The sequence below is a fragment of the Microtus oregoni genome, unplaced genomic scaffold (assembly GCF_018167655.1).
Source record: "Microtus oregoni isolate MIOR12 unplaced genomic scaffold, Mior012 000001F_ref0000356, whole genome shotgun sequence".
Taxonomy (NCBI): domain Eukaryota; kingdom Metazoa; phylum Chordata; class Mammalia; order Rodentia; family Cricetidae; genus Microtus; species Microtus oregoni.
In genome coordinates this window covers 93,044,206-93,063,636 of record NW_024543060.1, presented here as the reverse complement: position 1 = coordinate 93,063,636, position 19,431 = coordinate 93,044,206, and the positions used below count along the sequence as shown (strand labels likewise).

The following is a 19,431-nucleotide window of genomic DNA, read 5'->3' as shown; positions in this document are numbered from 1 at the left end:
TCTGCACTGTGACGAATGGGTCCTGCAGGCCTTCCACCCTCAGCGGGCCTCCCTTGCTTTCAGTGCCCCTTCTTAAGTCTAGTAGACTCTTTCTGCTTTTGTGTGTGCGTGCTGGGGTGAAGGGAGTGGGGTGGGGGTGGGGCTTTTAAAGCCCAAGCAATCACACATTAGAAATAAACGTAAATCTTAGTGATGCAATGTTCTTTAAGGTTTCCCCTCTGAGTAAATTTTAAGAAACTTACATCTCTGACAGCTCAAAGGCCTTTTGCTATTCAATTCCTGATGTGCAGCTTTGTCAGGAATAATTTAGGATAAAAGCCATTCTCACTAGTACTACGCACGCTTTGCTCATTAAAGAAAGAGGGTAGGTGATGACAAGTGAGGGAACAGACGGAAAAACACTCTCAAACATAAACCGGGCAATGGTACCCAGAAAGAAACACACACACAGATGGCTAAATTGAATCATCCCCAATGTTTTATTTAATTTAAAGTTTTAAAAGGCAGTGGTTAAGCACATAATCTATGTGTGTGCATATATGCATGTGTGTGTACCTACACATACATATATGAAAGGAAACCAACCCCTTTTCAACTTTAGCCACTGATCAACTTGGCCCACTGTCTACATGATTGCACATCTACTTCATATGACCATTTCTAAGAGTAAAAATAAACAGCCTTAATCAGTTTAATAGTAACTATTTGTGTTTCTTTTTTAAATAAATAAAGTTACCATTAAACTGATCACATATGGTAGAAAGAACACACACAAATACACACAGAGACCCTTGTTTAAAACGTGACATACGAATGACCTTTATGTACAAATGGTGCTGTTGGCTCCCTACCCCCAGCACAGGCCATGAGAACCCCACTACTGGGGAGCCCCATCCTCTCTGTTGCCTGGAGGATGAGTGTGCACTCGGCACCCTGAGAGCTCAGAATGCGCGCGCTCTGGATGCCACAGTACGGATGGTGGTCCAGCCCTACGGTACGTGTAGTGTTCAGAACATGAGGGATGAATAGGCACGTGTAGCTGCCTGGAACGAAGCCGTCATCTAACTCCTCAGGAGAGCTGTGTTCTCAAGTTTAGCGGGGTGACATACAAACTTTGTAAGTCTGGGGCTCTGTGCATGTTTCCATGTGTATACAAAACTGAAGGGAAGTGTGGGGCTGGGTCACTGAGGAGTCCCCTGCCTCAGCCCTTGGTACTAGCTCCACAGGCGCTCATGTGCCTCGGGTTCTGGACAGACTCAGAAGGGGCGGTTTACATGAGTGGGTGGAAGGACACGGCTGGATCTTCAGCTAGGAATCCCGGCAACAGGACTGCCAGGCTGGACCAGGCTGCTGTGCAGAGTGAAGTCCACACTGCATCCTGATGAAATGGAATGACCGTTTCTGCTCCTAGCCCGCGACTGCCTAACTCCAGCTCTGTGTAGATGCCTCGATGTTGCAGAGAACACAGGACCACCTCTTAAATATGCTGGTTCCCCAAGGAACCAGCTCATGTGTTTCTAGCCAAAGCAAGGGCATACATGTTTAGAGAAGAAGATTCCCCTGGAGCTACAGAGAGAAGATGCTGATAAAAGCCATATTGAGAGTGGAACAGGCGACGGTGCTCTTCAGTCCGTGTCGGAGCTGGTCTCTTCGATGACGGAATACTGGCTGAGAGCTTCCTCCAAAGGCGTTATTGTCCCATCAGGCTTTAGTCCCATTGGTTTAAGCAACTCCTCTCTGGAAAAGAGATAAAAGAAAGAGAAAAAAGTATTCACCAGCATCACACACACCCCTCCCCCACCCAGAGCCACATCCTTTTAAAAAGAGAAGTTTCTAAAACCCAAAGTATTTTCTCTCAAGCTCTCTCTCTGTGTTGGTAATAGAAAGATGAAAGGGGCATGGGAAGAAAAAGGGAGATGAAAGACTTCATTCACACAAGCCAAACCCACTAAGCCAATTAAAGTATGAAAAGTCAAGGTCCAAATGGGCTCAGGACAAGGAGCAGGTCTCTTCTGTTTTGAATAATTAACTTTTTTTCCTCTTGTGGATTCATTTGTTTTAGAGAAGTTGAAGCTGCCAGAGTTTCACCTGCCCAACTTAGAATTAAACGCATGTTTCATTTAATGGAATCAATTTGTCAAATTTGGTTTTGTTCCCACCATCTCTGACTCAATGAATACTTGTGGATTCATTTCAAATCAGCTGAATTTCCCCACGTTTTCTTTCCTTTTTCTCGTTTAAAACACCATTGCTTTTGTTTGTGGCAGTTTAATTATGGGATTGACAGCCATTTTTAATCTCTTCAAAGCTCCCCAACTGTCTTCACCTAATCCAATTGTATCCACTCCACAAGTTACAGCCTCATCTAAGATGGTTAATTATTGATTAAGCCAATCAAAAAGCATCAAGAAAGATTTATTTAATCTCTTCATAGGCCGTATTTATTATTGCATGGAGGTCGTGACAAATCTACCTACTGAGTTGCTAACTCCAAGCCTTCCACTCCCAACAGGCTGGTAGTGCGCTTAAGAGTGCGTCGAAGGCACGGGAGTTGCTTAAAACTTATTTCTCATGGAGACGGGCACCACTGTCTGAGAATATGACGCAGCCGCTGTAACGCTGGTGGGCTCTGGTGTGAAGGGAAACAGTCACACCTCCCCTCTCCTTGCTACTGTCCCTTCAGACAGCACAGTGAAGCCTGGGGAGGTGAGCTCAGCTCAGTGACTGGGTTAAAGGAACAGGAGCCTATGTTATGGCTCTGGCTAGTGTCAGAGGATGACGCCTGAGGCCAGAGTCTGGGAAATGTGGCTGGCTGGCTAACTGAGGCTCCTGCGTGTTCTAAGTAAGAAACAGGATCAAAACCATAAAGCTCGAAGTTGGAAGGAGCCTCAGGGATCATTCAGTCCAACACCCTTTTTGAAAGGAGGCTGAGCCACTTACCCAAGGCCGCTTAGTGGCAGAGTTGGGCATGGGACAGGTCTCCTGAAACAGAGTCCTGTGCTCTTTGCAGTAAATCCATCTCAGCTGCCACCCTAACTGCACTTTTCCGGAAAAGCAGCCGAGTTCACTGCTCAGTGACCATGTAAAAGGAACTGCCACTTGCTGGGCAGACGAGGAAGACAGGCGGCAGCGGCTGCCCTTGACAAGTGGACGAAACAAACAGACCCAAGATGACCTGGGCCACAGATGGGGTGCGACAGTGGCTCCTGAGAAGCACGGCCGCACTACCCGAGGGAGGCAGAAGTCCACACAAATGAGGAGACTGTGCGGTCCCGCTGTCTTGTATGCCTGTGTTAAGTTGCTTTTGCTGCTTTGTGCTCTTATAAGGCTGGACAAGGAAGAAGTGAAGGGAGAGGGAAGGGTAACATGGCCAAAGGAAGGAGCTCAGCATTTGTCCTGGAGTGTTCACTGGTTCACACCCTCTGGGAGCGCTGTGCAGACTCACCAGGATGGAGGCCATTGTAATGGTGTATGGAAAATGAAAGAGATGGCTTGTGGCTGAGGCTGTGGGAAGGAGAGGCCTCACGCTTCAGGTGTGGAAGGGGCTGGGGAAGGAGAGTGTGGTTAAATGTCCCTTTGGCTCCAGGACAGGTACTAAGGCACTCCCTACAGGAGCCAGAACACAGGCAGATTCGGTGGAACGGTGCCTTTGTGGCAAACAGATAGAAATGCCAGTGGAGAGCCACCAGCAATGCTCTTGGCCTGCTCTGACCTGGCCACGATTGAGAATCCATGTTTTTCTAGTTGTGACTGTGATGAGGAACTGTGTGATACTGAATCCTAACGACTGATGTGAAGGAAAGGGGTACCTTGCTGAGAACAGCACACTGCAGGCTAAGAAAATTCACATCTGTGAAAACAAGAGCCTGGCTCAAAAGGCCAAAAACCCAAACACAAAACTTTAGAACCAAATGACCTAGGTTTAAAGGTGTTGGTAACTGAAGGCTGTGAGGGATGGTAGGGAAAGGCAGAAGCAGAACTGGCAGGGGCCCGACCAAAGGCAGCGAGGAACTGCCTGGCAGACACACCATTGACAGTACTAACACAATTACATTTCCATAGTAACAGGTCCATACTGGGACCAGCCGCCAGTGTGTGAACTGCCCAGCGACTTCCTACTCTTTAGTCCAACTTTACAACTGGGAATGGCTCAGAATCTTAGTTTTATGGAGAATTTACAAGAGTTAATTTACAGAACAAAGGGCACCCATCTTTTAATTCTCACTTGTTAACTGTTCTCCAGCATTTAGGGGTGCCCTGTATCACCTTGCACACGGCTCCATGCAATGTTCGTGTCTACTGACATTTCTGTAGGAAAGGCTTCAGTGCACCCTGACCACAGTCATGCATTCATGCAAATAAATTAAGACAGCACTGTGACGTGTGGGAAGAGCGAGGCTAAGGTCTGGACTCTTCCACCTACCAGTGTGAGATCTTGGGCAAGTCTGTGAAGTGGGGTCATGGTAACACTAGCTCTGCCTACTTCCCAGTGATGATATGAAGTCCCAGCACCACAGTGGTAGCAACAACAGCACCAGTACAGATCAAAGGGTTCTGGGGCCTGGAGAGGACTCAAGGATTTACTCTGGGAAGTGAAAAGCATATACAGGTTCTAAAGCCAGACCTGGTTTTTAGTTCTAGATCAACAGCTGAAGATCAACCTGAAGACCTGAAAACTCTAAACTTGGATTTCATTTTCAGTAGAATGGATCAGAAACACCTCACTAAGCAATCATGAAGGCACACACCACAGACTACATACAGTGTGCAGTGTAACGGCTGGGGTAGAATCAGAACCCACAAGCTTTACTCTAGTTCCTTGTGTTTACAGGAGGCTTCCCCGTCCTGATAAAATAGTGTGAGGGGTGGTGGGGGAAGAGTACACAGAGGTAAATAACAGATGTGGTCCCTGTCCTCAAGAAGTTTCAGTGTGGAAGAGAATACGCACATACATTAAACAATACCAAAGGATCACAGAACAGCAGATCAACAAGCTAGGATGATTGACAGGCAGAGCCTTCCAGCTCACTAGCAGACTCCTATGTGTGGAATGTGTTCAAGAAAATTTCTTGTCTTGTTTGGGAGCAGAAATGATCACTTACTAGTTTGTGACAGCTTTACCCATGGACCTGGATTGCTTCTCATATTCTCACGTCTAACTTTTCTGTTCTTCTCTATCCTGAAGCTAGCACAGCAACCTACAAACACCAAACACAATCTCTGCTCTAGACATGCTCATGGCCTGGTGGATGGGGGTTATCTTAGTTTCCTGAGGTCTGTTTGTGCCCAGGTTATTAAGACTGTCACCTGGCGATGCACACACAGAAAGGACATGGAAGGAAAGGGGGACATGTTACTACGGCTCTCTGCAGGAGGCAGACTGGAGGCCACACCGTAACAGCACTGAAGACACGCATCACAGAAGAAAGGCATCCCGGAAGCAGAATTAGTCAAGCGAAGGCACACAAGAGAGAGTTAGTCATGTGCGGGACTGGCAAGCAGGCTGGCTTGGCTGAGGAAAAGAACGAAAGCTCAAAAGTGCTGAGGCAGGAAAGAGGGGCTAGAGACCTGGGCTCCAAGGCTGGAACTGGACTCTGAGTAATTTCAAGAGTCACCTTCCATATTTAAGTGTATTTATTAACAATAACCATTACTATGACGTTTGAAGGCTGCAAACAATACTGCTCTGACATACTAAAAGAAACTGTTCTATGCTTTAGTCAGTTTTAATATCCTTCTGCACTCTGGCAAAGGGCCTTACAGAGCACAGCTTCAGTTAAGCACCTGTAAGCTACACGTAGCTGGTCTTTTCACAAAAGTCATGATCATACAGGCTTCTTTCTCGTAACTAAGTCATGAACAAGACACAGGTGAGATCTGTAAGCAAATTTGTTTTCATCAAGATTTACAGAACCAGGAAAGGATCCTAACCCATACGACACCCTGCAGAATGCTTTCCAAAGGTTTGCTGCTCTCAACTTGAAGGCAGAGTCCATGTCTTCTCGGGCTGTGGTTTTCAATGATCTGGTCTAGGACAGAGCACACAGGAGGTGCTTGGTGAGTGTTTCCTGCAAGGATGTAGTACATGGGCCATGGCAGAAGTGGAGAACGGCAGAGGACCACATGCCAGGAAGCATTCCTGCCAGCTGTGGTAGCTTCCCTGAGTCAGCACCAGCCCAAGTCAGGCGTCCTTGCTGTCCACCACTACCTGGTACAGACTCAGAGTCCTACGTCAGTCAGAGACTCTGGCCTCGTACAGTCTGCTGATCTGTCACAAGACCCTGAACAAGTCATTTGCCTCTTGAGCTATAATGAGGGGGTGGACAAGATGATCCGCACTATTCTATACTGATTGTAAAAATAAGTATCAGGCTACTAAATTTCAAATCACATACAAAGCTCCTGGGGTTTTAAGATACTCAAAACCACCATCCTAGGCCTTTCTGCTAATCAAGGTATTCTAACCCCAACGGTCAATGAAGCAGACCTCAGCCCGTCAGCAGGGAGGGACGACTCCTGAAGCAATGGCAGGCACCTCCCACGGGATCCAGAATGCATCACGGCCCTCACTGGTCATTCTACTCTAAAACATGCTAGGCGAGTGTCTAATAAGCATCACGGTTGAAATGTGTATCAGAATACGATATTCACAAACAACAACTGCTCCACACTTACCTTTAGTGCTATACACAGGCCTTAACAGTTACGACTGCCCCCGTTATCACCAAAAAGTACAGTGATGTCTACTGGATAAAGAGCCCATTCTAGGCACTGGGACAGTATCATGGCGGGCTTCTCATCTGATCAGGCATCTGGCCAGGGAAGAGATAAGCCTCCAAGAATGTTCAACTGGAACGAAACATCATTTAGAAATTTGATCTTACTAAACGATAAGGAACCATAGTCTGTAAGGGTGTGGCCAGGCAAGAGGACACAGATAAAGTACGTCCAAGGAAAGAAACCCTACTTCGCCCCAGCCTAACCTTTGGGACTGCCAATGGAAACCAAAAAGGGGTGGAAACTTATGGGATTTAAACATATTTAAATATATTGTTCTGTATGTTAACATCTTCCTGTTGGGATGGTACTCTGTGATAGTTCTTCAGAACTGTGGAGGTGGTCACAGGGTCCTATGTGCGGACCCCAGCACTGGGGCTCGGATAACAGCATGCCCAACTGCACGGTGCATGTTACAGAACAGGTCAGGTGTGTGTGTGTAACACCTTACTTGACCTGGAAGCGAGACACTACTCTTGTCCACAGCGTATGTTCTGTGCAATATAAACAAAGCATTGGGTTCAGTGCACTTGGTGAAAGCAGGACATAATCAAGCAGTTGGTAAAAACACATCCTTGTTCCCACTTGTAGGTCTCCCAAGAGTCCCTTCGAATTTACCTATACGAGTTTCAGCTTCCCGCTTGCCACTTAGCTTGGTAACGACTCAAAAATCATTCCCTTGTTTTCAAGGGCTCTTCTTTCTTGTCTGCTCTGTGTACTACAGGGCAGTATTGACACATGGAATTAATGACAGGGTCTGTAAGGAAACAACAGTCATGCAAACACCAGTCTGCTCTTTTGATAAAACAGCATGTTAGAGACCTATTCACCTCCCTCTAATTGAGTACTGCATAATAGTTCCGATCCTTTTGTCGAACATATTTTGTTCTGTGGTTAGAAAAGGAGAAAAAAGGGAAAACTGCTTCCTCTAATCACCCCTGATTAATTCTCTGCTCTAATGAGGGTGCTGCTAGTTAGCCAGGTTCTGTTACTTGTTTTGTTGACTTCTGTTCAATGTATAACAAAACCCAAGACAAGATAATTGGGAACCATTACTTTGACACAAGGATTCTTGTTCTTAATGTGAGGTTGGCCTGGAAAAAGAGCCCTGACATGTTAAATTAGCCATTTCATATTTAATTCCTTTTGGCCTTTGGAAGATGGGATGAAGCATTAGTATATAAATGAAGTATTTTAATTAAGGTAGGATGCCTACGGGGATGGATCCCGCCAGCCCAGAGGGTGCGTGGGACTGAGACCTGGGCTTCTCGCGCTGTGACAGCCTTGCTGACTGACAGTCACAGAACCCTGTTGATGCCGTGGGGGAGGGGTGGCCTTCGCGTGTGGACACTGATGCTTTACATTTTATCAATGGCTTCCGAGTGCAAATGCTCTTTCACCAGGACACTTGACAGAAAAGGAACAATAGGAATGGTGGCTTTACCACAAGAAAAAGGCCTTCCAATTGCATCTTAATAAATAATCGAGACCTTTTCCTCAGCCCTTATCATTACGTTCTAAGTTGGGCACTCGTGGAAAAGCAAAATATGCTGTGTAAGTATGCTGACCCAAGATAAATGGACACAGTGAACTGCTCACAACACCACACCCTTCCACTTTGTAATGGGACTGGGAACTAAAAATTCCCACAGGGAAGCTACTTTAAAGTGAAGATTCAGTAACGTGATGACGTGGGTACCATACTCATTCTCTTTTAAAAAGAATGCCCAAACCCAGTTTTAACAAAGGATCTTAGGACTTTTACTGCTTCCCTCATAAAGCCAGTTCTTTAGCTAGTGACGCAGCATCTGACATGGAGCAGGAAACTGGGGTGCGCGATGCTTTTCCACCATAACCTGCAGTCCATCAAAGCAGACCTGCTCCCTGCTGGCCTTTGGTGCTTCGCATTCATTTACAAACTGCTGAGCGTAGCTGGTAACTTGTCAGAACAGCACACTATCTGAGAGTTCTGGAGGGAGTCAGCCCTTAACCTGTGACGGCTCACTCCTCAATGATACCTCCCATCCTACTTAGACCACAGGATTGTCTCAGGACAACAGGGAGCACACATAGAAGCTTTTTGTTTGTTTGTTTTGATTTTTACATTTTGAAGCACTGAATTAGTTTTTTATTATTCTCATTTCTGTTAGAAGATAGCATGCAAAGCTCCTGAGCCTCAGTCACTCCCCATGTTAGCGCAGTGAGGAGCAGTGGGGGGAAGGCAGGGGCACAGCTGAAAGAGCACTGGTTAGTTTACCTTAAATAATGACATCCTTATTTCTGGGTGACATTGTGAGAAAACTTCTCTGCTCTATTGTCTACGTTAACACAATTACATGAGGTCTGCAGGCCAGCAAACTCCACTGAAGGAAGCAGCACAAATGGAAATTCTAATAATCTTTCCAATCAGGAAAATCTGAACGTTAAAAGGCAGGCAGCTAGGAAGGAGGCTATTTTTATTTTGTGTTTTGCTAACTGTCAAAAGCCATTTCAGCTTGTGCTGTAACCAAGCACTCAGTGACTCCAATAAAAAATACAAAGGGCACATGACATCGTTCTCTGGTGTCTAGCCAACCTAAAGAGGAGCAGACTTAAGCCTCTCAAAAGAGTCCTCTCGTTCTTGTAAGGGCGTGTCAGCTGAAAGCACCGAGCTCCCTTAATTGAGATTTCATGGCACCGTCATGATGGAGAACAGTGCTGCAGTCAGAAACATGAGCCGACCAACCACGGGGGCTGCACGTCAGTGGTCAATGGCCAGCTAGCCAGACAGAAAAGTAACGGGAGGTAAAACTGATTTCAAAGCTAGATTTAATTTAATCCCATACAAAAATTGGTCATTTTAAACACATAAGCTACTAAATAGTCAATGAGACACTTTCTACTCCCTTTTTGTCTTCAGAGGACATTCTGATCTGGATTAACCACACTTCAAGGGTTTAGTAGTCCTGAGGGCGGCTGCGTCTCTGAAATGCACCTGAGGAGAGATCTGGCCAGCTTCTCACAAAGGCGTGTGCAATTACAAGTTTTGGTATTTTTGTAAGTTGAGCAATAGAATTTATTTCTATGGAAAAAGTTATGATGCTACTTTTTATCCATCAATCTCTCATAACTTTAGACTTGATGCCAGAATTAAGAAAGCTATGTCCCCCATACCAATATGGCTGGCAAAAATGGGGGTGGGACTGGAAGCATGGTTAGTGCCAGGGAATGCATGGGAGAAGGAGGTGGTGGCAGAATAGGTATTGTTTGTTTACATGCAATTTCAACCAGTGTCCTGTGTAAGCAAACAGGCAATGTGCTCGGTAAACAGAGCTGGAGTGAGACTGGAAGGTGAGATCAGTCCACCCGGTGTCGATTAAGGAAATAAAGGGGATGCGAGGAAACACAACTGTGATGAAAATGCCCTTGGCCCACACCGGCTGAAGGCCGCGTCCATGTGTGCAGCCGCGTCCGTGTGTGCGCTGCTGCTGGGTGCAGGGGGCTGTGTCAGGCACTGGACTTCCTACCTACACTGCACTCCAGCTTCCTGCTTGAGAGCAGGCGCTTATTTTTGCTTTCAATGTCTGAGGAGGAGAGAGGAGGTGGAGAGGCAGGCAAGTTACAAACATCATATGATGTTTTCTGTAATCTTATATCTCAGGCTTGATTGCTAAATATACTTATCATTCTAGATTAAAGAAATTCATATCACTAACTTAAATCAGCCAGCCATGGCCCACATTTCTTTATGATATTCCTAAGATTGGCTAAGAAATGGACCTGACAATTACACTTTGAAGCCTTGAATCCTGCAGGTTATTCTATAGAGGAAAAAAAAAAACAGAACCAAACCAGACTTCATACTTGGAGGTTGGTCCTTTCCATCCCTGTACACTGGGGAAACCACAGGGCAAAAGGCACCGAGTTAGCTCTACAGGGCAGGGCTTACATGGTCCAGGTGATTTCCTAGCTTTGAAAACCCCCTGCATAAGGACTAGACACATCTGACACAAACATGATCTCCGTCCATACTCAGTCAGAGTATTCTAAGCACCAATCTCAACACCTTTCGAATCCTAGCTGGGATGAGGATCCTTAGGGCTATGTCCAGTGTGAAGGTTAGATGGACAGGTGACCTCAAGTTTCACAGTAATGGTTTTACACTTTTGACAGTAGTGTCTACACCCTACACCAAGCTCAGGAAGAGTATGTGGCATGACCAACCTTAGTCATCACTTTGGAAAGTGCTTTGGCACGGGCCACTGTTGCTAACCACCATCCTGGTGCAGGGGCTTCACATCTGCTCTCCTAGGGATGAGAAAAGGAAGTGTCTAGTGTCCACGCCTCGGCCACGCCACCTCCAGTCCTAGCCTCAACTCTCTCGGGCAGGAGAAACTGCAGAGGATGCTAAGAAGTGCTCTGGCAGACACTGTAACACAGTGGACAGAGCAAAGGCCTTGAGTTCTGGAAAATGAAGTTCCTGGTCTCACTTTATTTTCAAGCTGAAGAGAGCACACATGGGTGAGTGTACGATAAACTGCGGTCATCCGCTTAGAAATGCTTTGGGCATTTCTGTGTCCTTGCATTTCCCACCGGTCAGTGAGGTTAACATGCTACCTGAGCTCCTTGGAAGAAAGACGCAGTAAGCAAAGTCCAAAGACTTGAAAGGACCAAGTCTCTCTCCCTACAGTGAATGGCCGTTTCTCTCCAGAGCACTTCTTCCACTCCATGACCAGCCCACTGTCACTTCCGTTCCCTGGGAGAGGCACCCTGAACAAACTGCTTCTTTTCTTCAGGACACACAGTTCAACACATAGCTTTTGCCACAATTTCTCCTTTTATTTCTGAGATAAATTATACACCTGTTTCTCCCACTACAGTATGAGTTTTCCAAAAGCAGAAACTGTCTCACTTGCCTCCTAGCTCAGTGCTCTGCCCATGGAAGCTGCTGAGTACTGAACCTAAGTCTACTTAGCTGTATGGCATCTTATTTTTTCTTATTTTACCAAAAATAAGAAAAAGTCAATAGAGAGATGAAGCTTAAGACCGATGAGTAATACAGCACAGCAAACATGAAAGACACATGAAGGAGTGGTTTCGTCTGCGTTCTTGCTCTGGGATGCCTACGCTGACGTCTGTACAGATGTCACTGTCATTAGTGAAAGCAAATGTTAGAAAGCACACACAGGCAGACAATGTAAAACCACCGTACGTCATGCAAAAAGTCAACACGACTACGCTCAAAGTTACTTTTGCTTCAACTTCAATGGCAAAATAGGTTCTATCAGGGCCAAGACAAGACATCCTAGCTCTGTTCTGTACAGGCAAGCATAAGAGCCACCTTCAGCGTGAGCCAGGCACCTGCTGGGTGCTTCTCGGTCAATGTCTGTCTTCTTTGAGACATAGTTTAAATCAAGTAGGGCATTTCAGAATTAACATTTATGTGTTTACTTATTTAGTAGCTTCTAAACTATGTATAAAATATGTAGATACCCCTGGGATTAAAAAGAGAATTGATTTATGTGAATTAATACGGTACTTTATAAAATTGATTATCTATAAATAAGCCAAGTATCCAAATTACACTGTTTCCTCGTGCAGGTTGAATGGACCAACTATAGTAACTGTTAACTGCAGGAAATGCCTATCACCACAATAGGAAATGTAACTACTTGAGTGATCTACTGAGCTAAAACACTAACATGTTCCACTCAAGGCCTTGCTAACAATTTCCTTTCTGGCTTCCCCCAGACAGATCTACTGATCTTATTCTAATGTACTTATACCATCCTGCTTCATTAGCTACAGCAGACCCACTCGGAAGCTGTCAGACACATACAACTTATTTTTATATATATTCTTTTTTAGGAGAGGAGGGTGCTGGGGACTGAACCCTTTCCCCAGCTACCAGATCTTATTCTTATATATTCACATAGAGCTCGTTATTCTGCTCTAGTAAGAGTCTTATGACTATTACTAATTCCTTCTGGGAAAGGACAGAAAGGTAGGAGCAGCCGGCAGTCATCAAGTCCTACAATGCTCTGTAGACAGGGAAGCTACTTTTAAGCAGCTTCTACACATTACCCCTGTTACCCACCACAGAGAGTCACAAACAGCGCTATCTGCTATAATTCTGTGGAGCCGCAGTCATCCACCTCTCCTTCAGCTAAGCCTCTGGCTACAAATGTAACCTTGGCTTTCCCTGGAGCCCCGCCCCTTCCCTTCCCACCACCAGTCTCTGCCTGTTCTTCTCCAACTGTCATTTCTCTTAATGGATGAATAGCAGCCTTTATGGTTATGTGAAAAATGAAATGAACAGAAAAGATGTACCTTTACGTGGTGGCTGTCACCAACACAAAGAAACACTCACTCAAGATGACTTACAGGAGACAGTGGTTTAATAATGACTGGAAAATAAGGCAACCCATCCAAGCCTGCAGGAATCAGCTCTAGTAACTCCTCAGAAGAGGGAGTTGTTGATTAGCATATCTTCATTTAATTATCTACAAACTAGTTATTTTGGAAAGGAAGGCGGGGTGTGAAGCAAGAGGGGCTGGTTGCTTTTGGAATCCCTAATTAGTAAAAGTGCCGGCTTAAAAAAAAAGTCCTTTATCTGAGCTATTTCTTTTCACTTCTTCCTGAAGAGTATATGGCATTTTAGAATCCTTGGTTTCAGCAGCAACTCAAAAAGCAATACGGCAAACTTGCACATCGAAAAGGAAAGGAGAAAAAGCGCACCATGGTTTCAAACAAAAACCAAAACAGACTGAAACAAAAATACAAGAAGCAGCAAAATCACTGGCCCTAACTCAAAGCATTCTTTTAAAGAGAGGGGGTTAGTCAGTTAATATCAGAGCCGCCTCTAGCTCCTGCTCAGCACTGAGTGTTGACGTGACTCACTGACACACACCCAGAAGCGGCACCTAAGTCCTCTGCTGCCTGGCCTCCCTGCTTAGTAGACATGGATTCCAGAGTTGCTGTTCTATGGTGACTCTCAGTGAGAGAGACAAAGAACTAGAACATTCTTAGAAACCAAGCAGAAAACGGATGGGAATACAATACCTGGAAAGTTTATCAAGCATGTTGACAAGTTTCATGGCTTCATATTCTTTTTGTTCTTCTGTCATTTCATCTATAGGGTTTGGCATGGGTTCCTCTAAATGACCAGTGATAAGATTAATGCTACAAAAAGAAAAAAAAGTTATGCTGTATGTTTTAGAATTATGCTCTTTCTATACTTTTCTGGTCCAAATTTTAAGTTATATAAGAAAGAGTATAAATAGCCAAAAATTGGCAATAATTTCAATAATAATTTTATTGTATAGAATTGCTATAGGAATGTTTATTATTATTATTGTTGTTGTTTTGCTTTGGAAAATTAGTTTTTTTAATTAAAACTGACTTGCCAACTATTTTTTTAAGGCATGGCTGCTTTTAAAAATATAAAATTTGATTGGTGCTGTTGGATAGATATCCTTAGATGCACATCTTACTCATTTAATCGTAAGGGGACAAATACTTTCAGAAGTGTAACGAGAAAATCCATTTTGTGATACAGCATAAAACAAACATGTCCAAAAAAAGAAGAAAAAACAAAAACTGGAAAAATGATGACAGAGAGGCTGCAATCTGGAAATGAACGCATGCCGATTTATAATCTCAGGAAATTAGTCCATTAGTGAGACCACAGAGGTAATGAGAATCCAAAACAGTAAAAGATGAAGTAGAAGAGTAATTTTAATTCAATTTGGTCTAACTTAGGAAGAAAATGCAAGCTAGCCTACCAAGAGACAAACAACAGCATCTTAGCTTTCTGGAAACAGATCTAGAACAATGCTCACAGCAATGGATTTCTTATACCAGCTTTGTATGAAGTTCTAACACCAAACAAATTATACTCGTAATAAGAAGGCCACATTTCTTTCTTTTTTACTAAGAAGGGAAAATAAAACAGCTGTTTCAGTGTCTAATGTCTAAATATCAATACCTTAAAGCAGTATTCTTGAGGAGACACAGACACAGTTACAGTGTCTTGTACCAGCCAAGTACAGGTTGTTTTAATGACCAAAATGCAGACAGCAGGGCCAGCATTGCTAACAAATGGCTTCCTAAGGTCTTCCAGATACAGGACCAGTGCTCGCAGGGATGGTCCGGGATAAGCAAACCAATAGAAACTGGGAGGCGTGGGAGGCTGGGGTAAACTGAAGAAAAAGCTTCCCATGAGCCAGTGAAAGGCAGTGTAACTGACTGGCTCCTCTGGTTGTTGTAAGCGCGAGCTCACGGGTCACTGTCACTACCACCAGACTTCCTTTTTACTGTACTCTTCAGAGGTTACAGACCACAACAGATCCACGATCTGTGTTGCTGTCCTCAGACAGGGTCTGTGACTACAGCTGCGCCTTAAAAGCCTGCTCAGCAGGGGTCTAATGCTGTGTGCCTAAGAAACTTACCAAGGTTTGAGGGGGCTGGGCAGCAGCTCAGGGGTAGAGCCCTTGCTGAAAAACTAGGTGTGAGGTCATGCATTCAATCCCTAGCACGTCCCTCCCTCGTCCCCTAAAAAGGCAAATGAATAAATCAAGAAAACCCCGTGTTCCCATCAGCAAATTATGTACAAGTCAGAAAGCCGCGGAATTCCTCAGGGACAAAGAAAATAGAGCAGGCAGAAGACACTGGGACCTAGAGCCCATCTGCTGGCTCTACCCCTTGTTTCTAGGTATCCTCTGTGGTTCTTCAGGGACTCTGGGATGACCTGAAAACACGCAGACTGGTCACTTATTTCTAGTCTTGAATCACTCGGGGAAACACTCTAAAGACAGAGCTGGCCTGCTTGGGTCGACGTGTGAAGTTCCCCGTGTGACCTTAATACACTGGGCTCACTCAGTGCCTGATCAGATATTGCCCTGTAGTTTCCTTTTTAAAGGTGTCCACAAAAGAGAAAGGGTCTCTAGCTAGAGGCCCTCACAGAACTGCTAAACGGGTCACTGTATTTCCCAAGCTTAAGAACAAAGAACTGAACAAGGTTTCAGAAGAGTCTGGAAATGCAGAGTCCCCATTGCTATTTCCTAGGTGAACAAAGGTAATTATTACAGCTAAAACTCAAGCCCAGGAGTCGGGCATTCCGGGAGAGCACAGGCGCAGGCGCAGGTCACTACACTCCTTGTCATTGAGAACAGGCTTCTCACACTGACAGGTGTGATCTGGAGAACCACACCTGCACACTTCAGAAAACAATGACAGTAGCACAAGCAATTATGTACCTCAGAGAAGGGTCAGGACACACAGGTGAGCCCTGTGCTGTTGCGGATTCCTAGGTTGAGCAGAACACAGAACCGTTCTTTTCTTGGTACCCACTCCCCAAGACAAGGTTTCTCTGTGGCCCTGGTTGTCCTGGAACTCACAGGGATCCACCTGCCTCTGCCTCCTGAGTGCTGGGACTAAGGGCGTGTATTGGTGGGATGCCAGAATGATTCAAGACTTGCTTTGAGGCTAGCTCCCAAGTGACAAGGTCCTCTGCTGTCTAAGCACGAAGGCAGCATTTTCATTCTCAAAGAGCAAGGCCCCTCCCCGACCCATGGAGAAAACACAATGCCCCAGTAACCCCAGGGACTCAAGGTTCATTTCTCCTTTTAAACAGACATCTTTTTTCTTCCTTATGGTACTCAGGGGAATGTAAACAAAACCACATAAAACACAAGCCGGGACAATGAACGGTGCCACTCCTCCATGAGAAAAATGTCAACGTGTCCTGGCAGAAGGGACTCTGTCCCCGCCAGCCAGTCTCGTACAGCTTCCCGCCCACGAGAAGAGAAAACAAGTCGCCATGACAATAGCAAAGCTGTATATTTTGGAATGAACACATACCTAGCACTGTTAGCCCCTACAGCCCAACACTCAGCTTGATAGGTTCTAAGATCCCAACACGGTGAAATTCTGAGGTTATTCTTCCTTGGTGTGAAGACAGTCTTCCCTGCTTTAAGGACACTGTGGTGGACCTTTGGGTGTCGTCTTTATTTTCCCTGTCTGTCTTCCCCTCTTCCATCCTTCCAGGCCTATGAGTAGTTCTATCTTCCAACTAGGTGACAAGTATCTGAACTCCTATGTATACTAACCATGATATTTTTTTAAAATAAGACCATTATAAGAACTGATGAGTTATGATCTGACAACAGGAGGATTATGGCAAAAAAAAAGGTATGAGCAAAAGAGCATGTGTATAAAAGTTGAACTACATTTCAATTCTTTTAACTGTTTCTGGTCAATATCAGTAACACAAAATACTTAAAAATTTATTAGTGTAGTCAACAAACAAGTGCATAAAGATAGATTTTTTTTTAAAGTCCTGTTCCCTTATAGAACTTATGTTCTAACAAAAAAAAAAGAAGAAAAAAAACAGACCTAAGGAATAGGGAAGCTTATGGTGTGCTGAAGGTAGGAGGTGCTGTTAAAAAAACAAACAAAAACAAAAAAAAAAAACAGCGCAAAGAAGAATGAGGTGGAACAGAAAGTTATGTGATGTCAGGCTCTACCGAGGACTAAGCAGCTGTACACAGAGGAGACTCAAGCAGGACCTGGAGGTGGAGAGGGAAGAGAAACAGCAGCCATCGGGAGGATGTGGCCCCACAGTGAGGACTTTGATCTTGGTCACCAGGCAGTTCTGAGCAACTGCGAATGGAGTCAACAAGGTCAGTGGGAGCTGCTTTACAGCAACAGAGCTGGGCAGGGCCTTGGTGCTGGAGCCCCAGCTCTCCAGCTAAGAAGCCCGGTTTCTGCCAGCCAAGGGGAAAAGGATTTCAGAAAGAGCCAAAGTTTCAGCTTGGTGACAGTTAAAAGCAAAAGACCCAACTAAATTCTGAGTGTTATCAAGATGGAGCCGTGACTGACAGGTGTGTGTGAGCATGTACTGGAGGACGCTGAGTCACGTGCACGCCTGTGCTCTCAGGACACTGATTTCTGTTTCGGAATTATTAAAGAAAAGTAGCCATGTTAAGGAGCTATGAACAGGGAAGCTGCATGAACGACAAGTTCGTCTCTGACTAGTGGAGTGGAGTGGTAGGTGGAATACAGGAGCAATTAAACCACAAGTCCCCACTTCTTATCCTTTAGTAGTTACTACTGAAAACAGACAAGCACCCTCCGGAAAAACAACACATACTGTGTTCATACAGCATCTTATGAACCCATGTTCACCTGCGGTGTAAGATATGCAGCTCCTCAGAAAACTGAACACACACAGGTGATACTCCAAAGAAAGGAAAGAAGGGACCTGAAGAGATACCAGGGCACACAAGCTCAGCACTGTCAGCCACCGGTGAAAAATGGTGCACCAGTCTCATAATTGCCAATGGGTAAACACAATGTTTATACAGTAAAATGGAAAACCTTCCAGTCTTAATTTGGGAGGATATTCTGATACATACTTCAATATGGGTGAGCCCTAATGACAGACTAAGTGAAACTGGCCGATCACAAAGGACAATATGTGATTCCACAAATATGAGGCTCCTCGATATACAGACAGGAAGAGGCGAGGAGAGAGGGCACAGGATGGAAGATGCAAAGTTCTGGAGATAAACGGGAACAACAGTACACAGCTGTAATCGTGGCATTCTCAAGGCTGTGGTCTGCAGAGAAGAAGAGGATGGGGCTTTCTCTGAAGCAGCTGTGTTGAACACGCTTATATAATCTCAGCGTTTGGGAGCTGAGGCAGGAGGACGGCTTGAGAACTGAGACGGTTCCATTTTGAAAATGCAGGTACAACAAAGGCTGATGAGTGTGAGGAGGGGGCGTGAGTGTGGCAGAAGCATTAATGATTTTGCTTTCATCCAGGGTCTTTTATGATGAGATTTTAGATGTATTTCACTGGATGCTTACAGTCAAAACCCTGCGTTCCTAAATTAGTTAAATCCTAGTATGTACAAACACAGTCCTGATTAGGCAAAGAAAAAAAATCTGCAAGTCCTGATCTGTGGTTCATTCACTTCAAGAAATATTAAACAGTATAATTTCTACAATAACAAGACAATTATTACCAGACCAGAGCGGCAGAGGGGAAGAAGACCCAGGCACTGGCCCGACACCTGAGGTCAGCGTACTCGGAACTATCCCGAGTGCTGGGCACAGCTCTGAGGCTCTGCACTCACAGGTCAATCACCCGGGTCTCCTCCCCCGAAGACACCTCTGGAAGCCTGTGCACCTAGCCACTAACGTTTAGAATGACATAAACCACACCAGTTATCAAGGGGCTCCATGCTCAGAGACATAAAAGGAAACAGTATAAAATTAAAATTGAGCTGGGTGTGGTGATACAGGCCCAGTAATTGGGAGGCAGAAGCAGGTATATCTCTGAGTTCTAGACCAGCTAGGGCTCCATAGTAAGACCCTGTCTAAAACAGAACAAATGAAGAGGAGCTTAGACAGCTGGTGTCCTTTGTGTGATAAAGGACTTCTCTGAACACTGGACAAGGCTAGATGTCCATGCGGTGTGTAACTGGGTTCTATGCCTAATTGCAAAAAACCATTTCCAGTTCATTAAATACATTTATTTTGACACAATAAAAAGACTGCTGTAAAATTAACTGTGTCTCAAAGCCTGGACAGAAGCTCCACACAATTCCTGGTTTTAGATTCCAATAAAGGATTACAGGTTACCTTGGTGCATTAATCAGAATCCACTTA

General features: G+C 44.9%; 1 protein-coding gene across 3 annotated transcripts in view; it reads right to left on the bottom strand.

Moving 5' to 3' along the window:
• Positions 1-456: 456 nt before the first annotated feature.
• The window catches only part of Ric8b (RIC8 guanine nucleotide exchange factor B), a 99,259-nt gene continuing 80,284 nt past the window's right edge, over positions 457-19,431 (bottom strand). Inside the window, exons 9-10 of one of the 3 annotated variants that reach the window (XM_041667960.1) lie at positions 13,819-13,938; positions 457-1,737 (exon numbers count right to left, since the gene is read on the bottom strand). In XM_041667960.1, coding sequence (XP_041523894.1) covers positions 1,626-1,737; positions 13,819-13,938 — 232 coding nt within the window. In that variant the 3' untranslated portion in view covers positions 457-1,625. Of the gene's footprint in view, positions 1,738-10,980; positions 11,065-13,818; positions 13,939-19,431 lie in introns of those variants that run through there. The other 2 variants (XM_041667963.1, XM_041667965.1) reach the window with 2 other exon arrangements.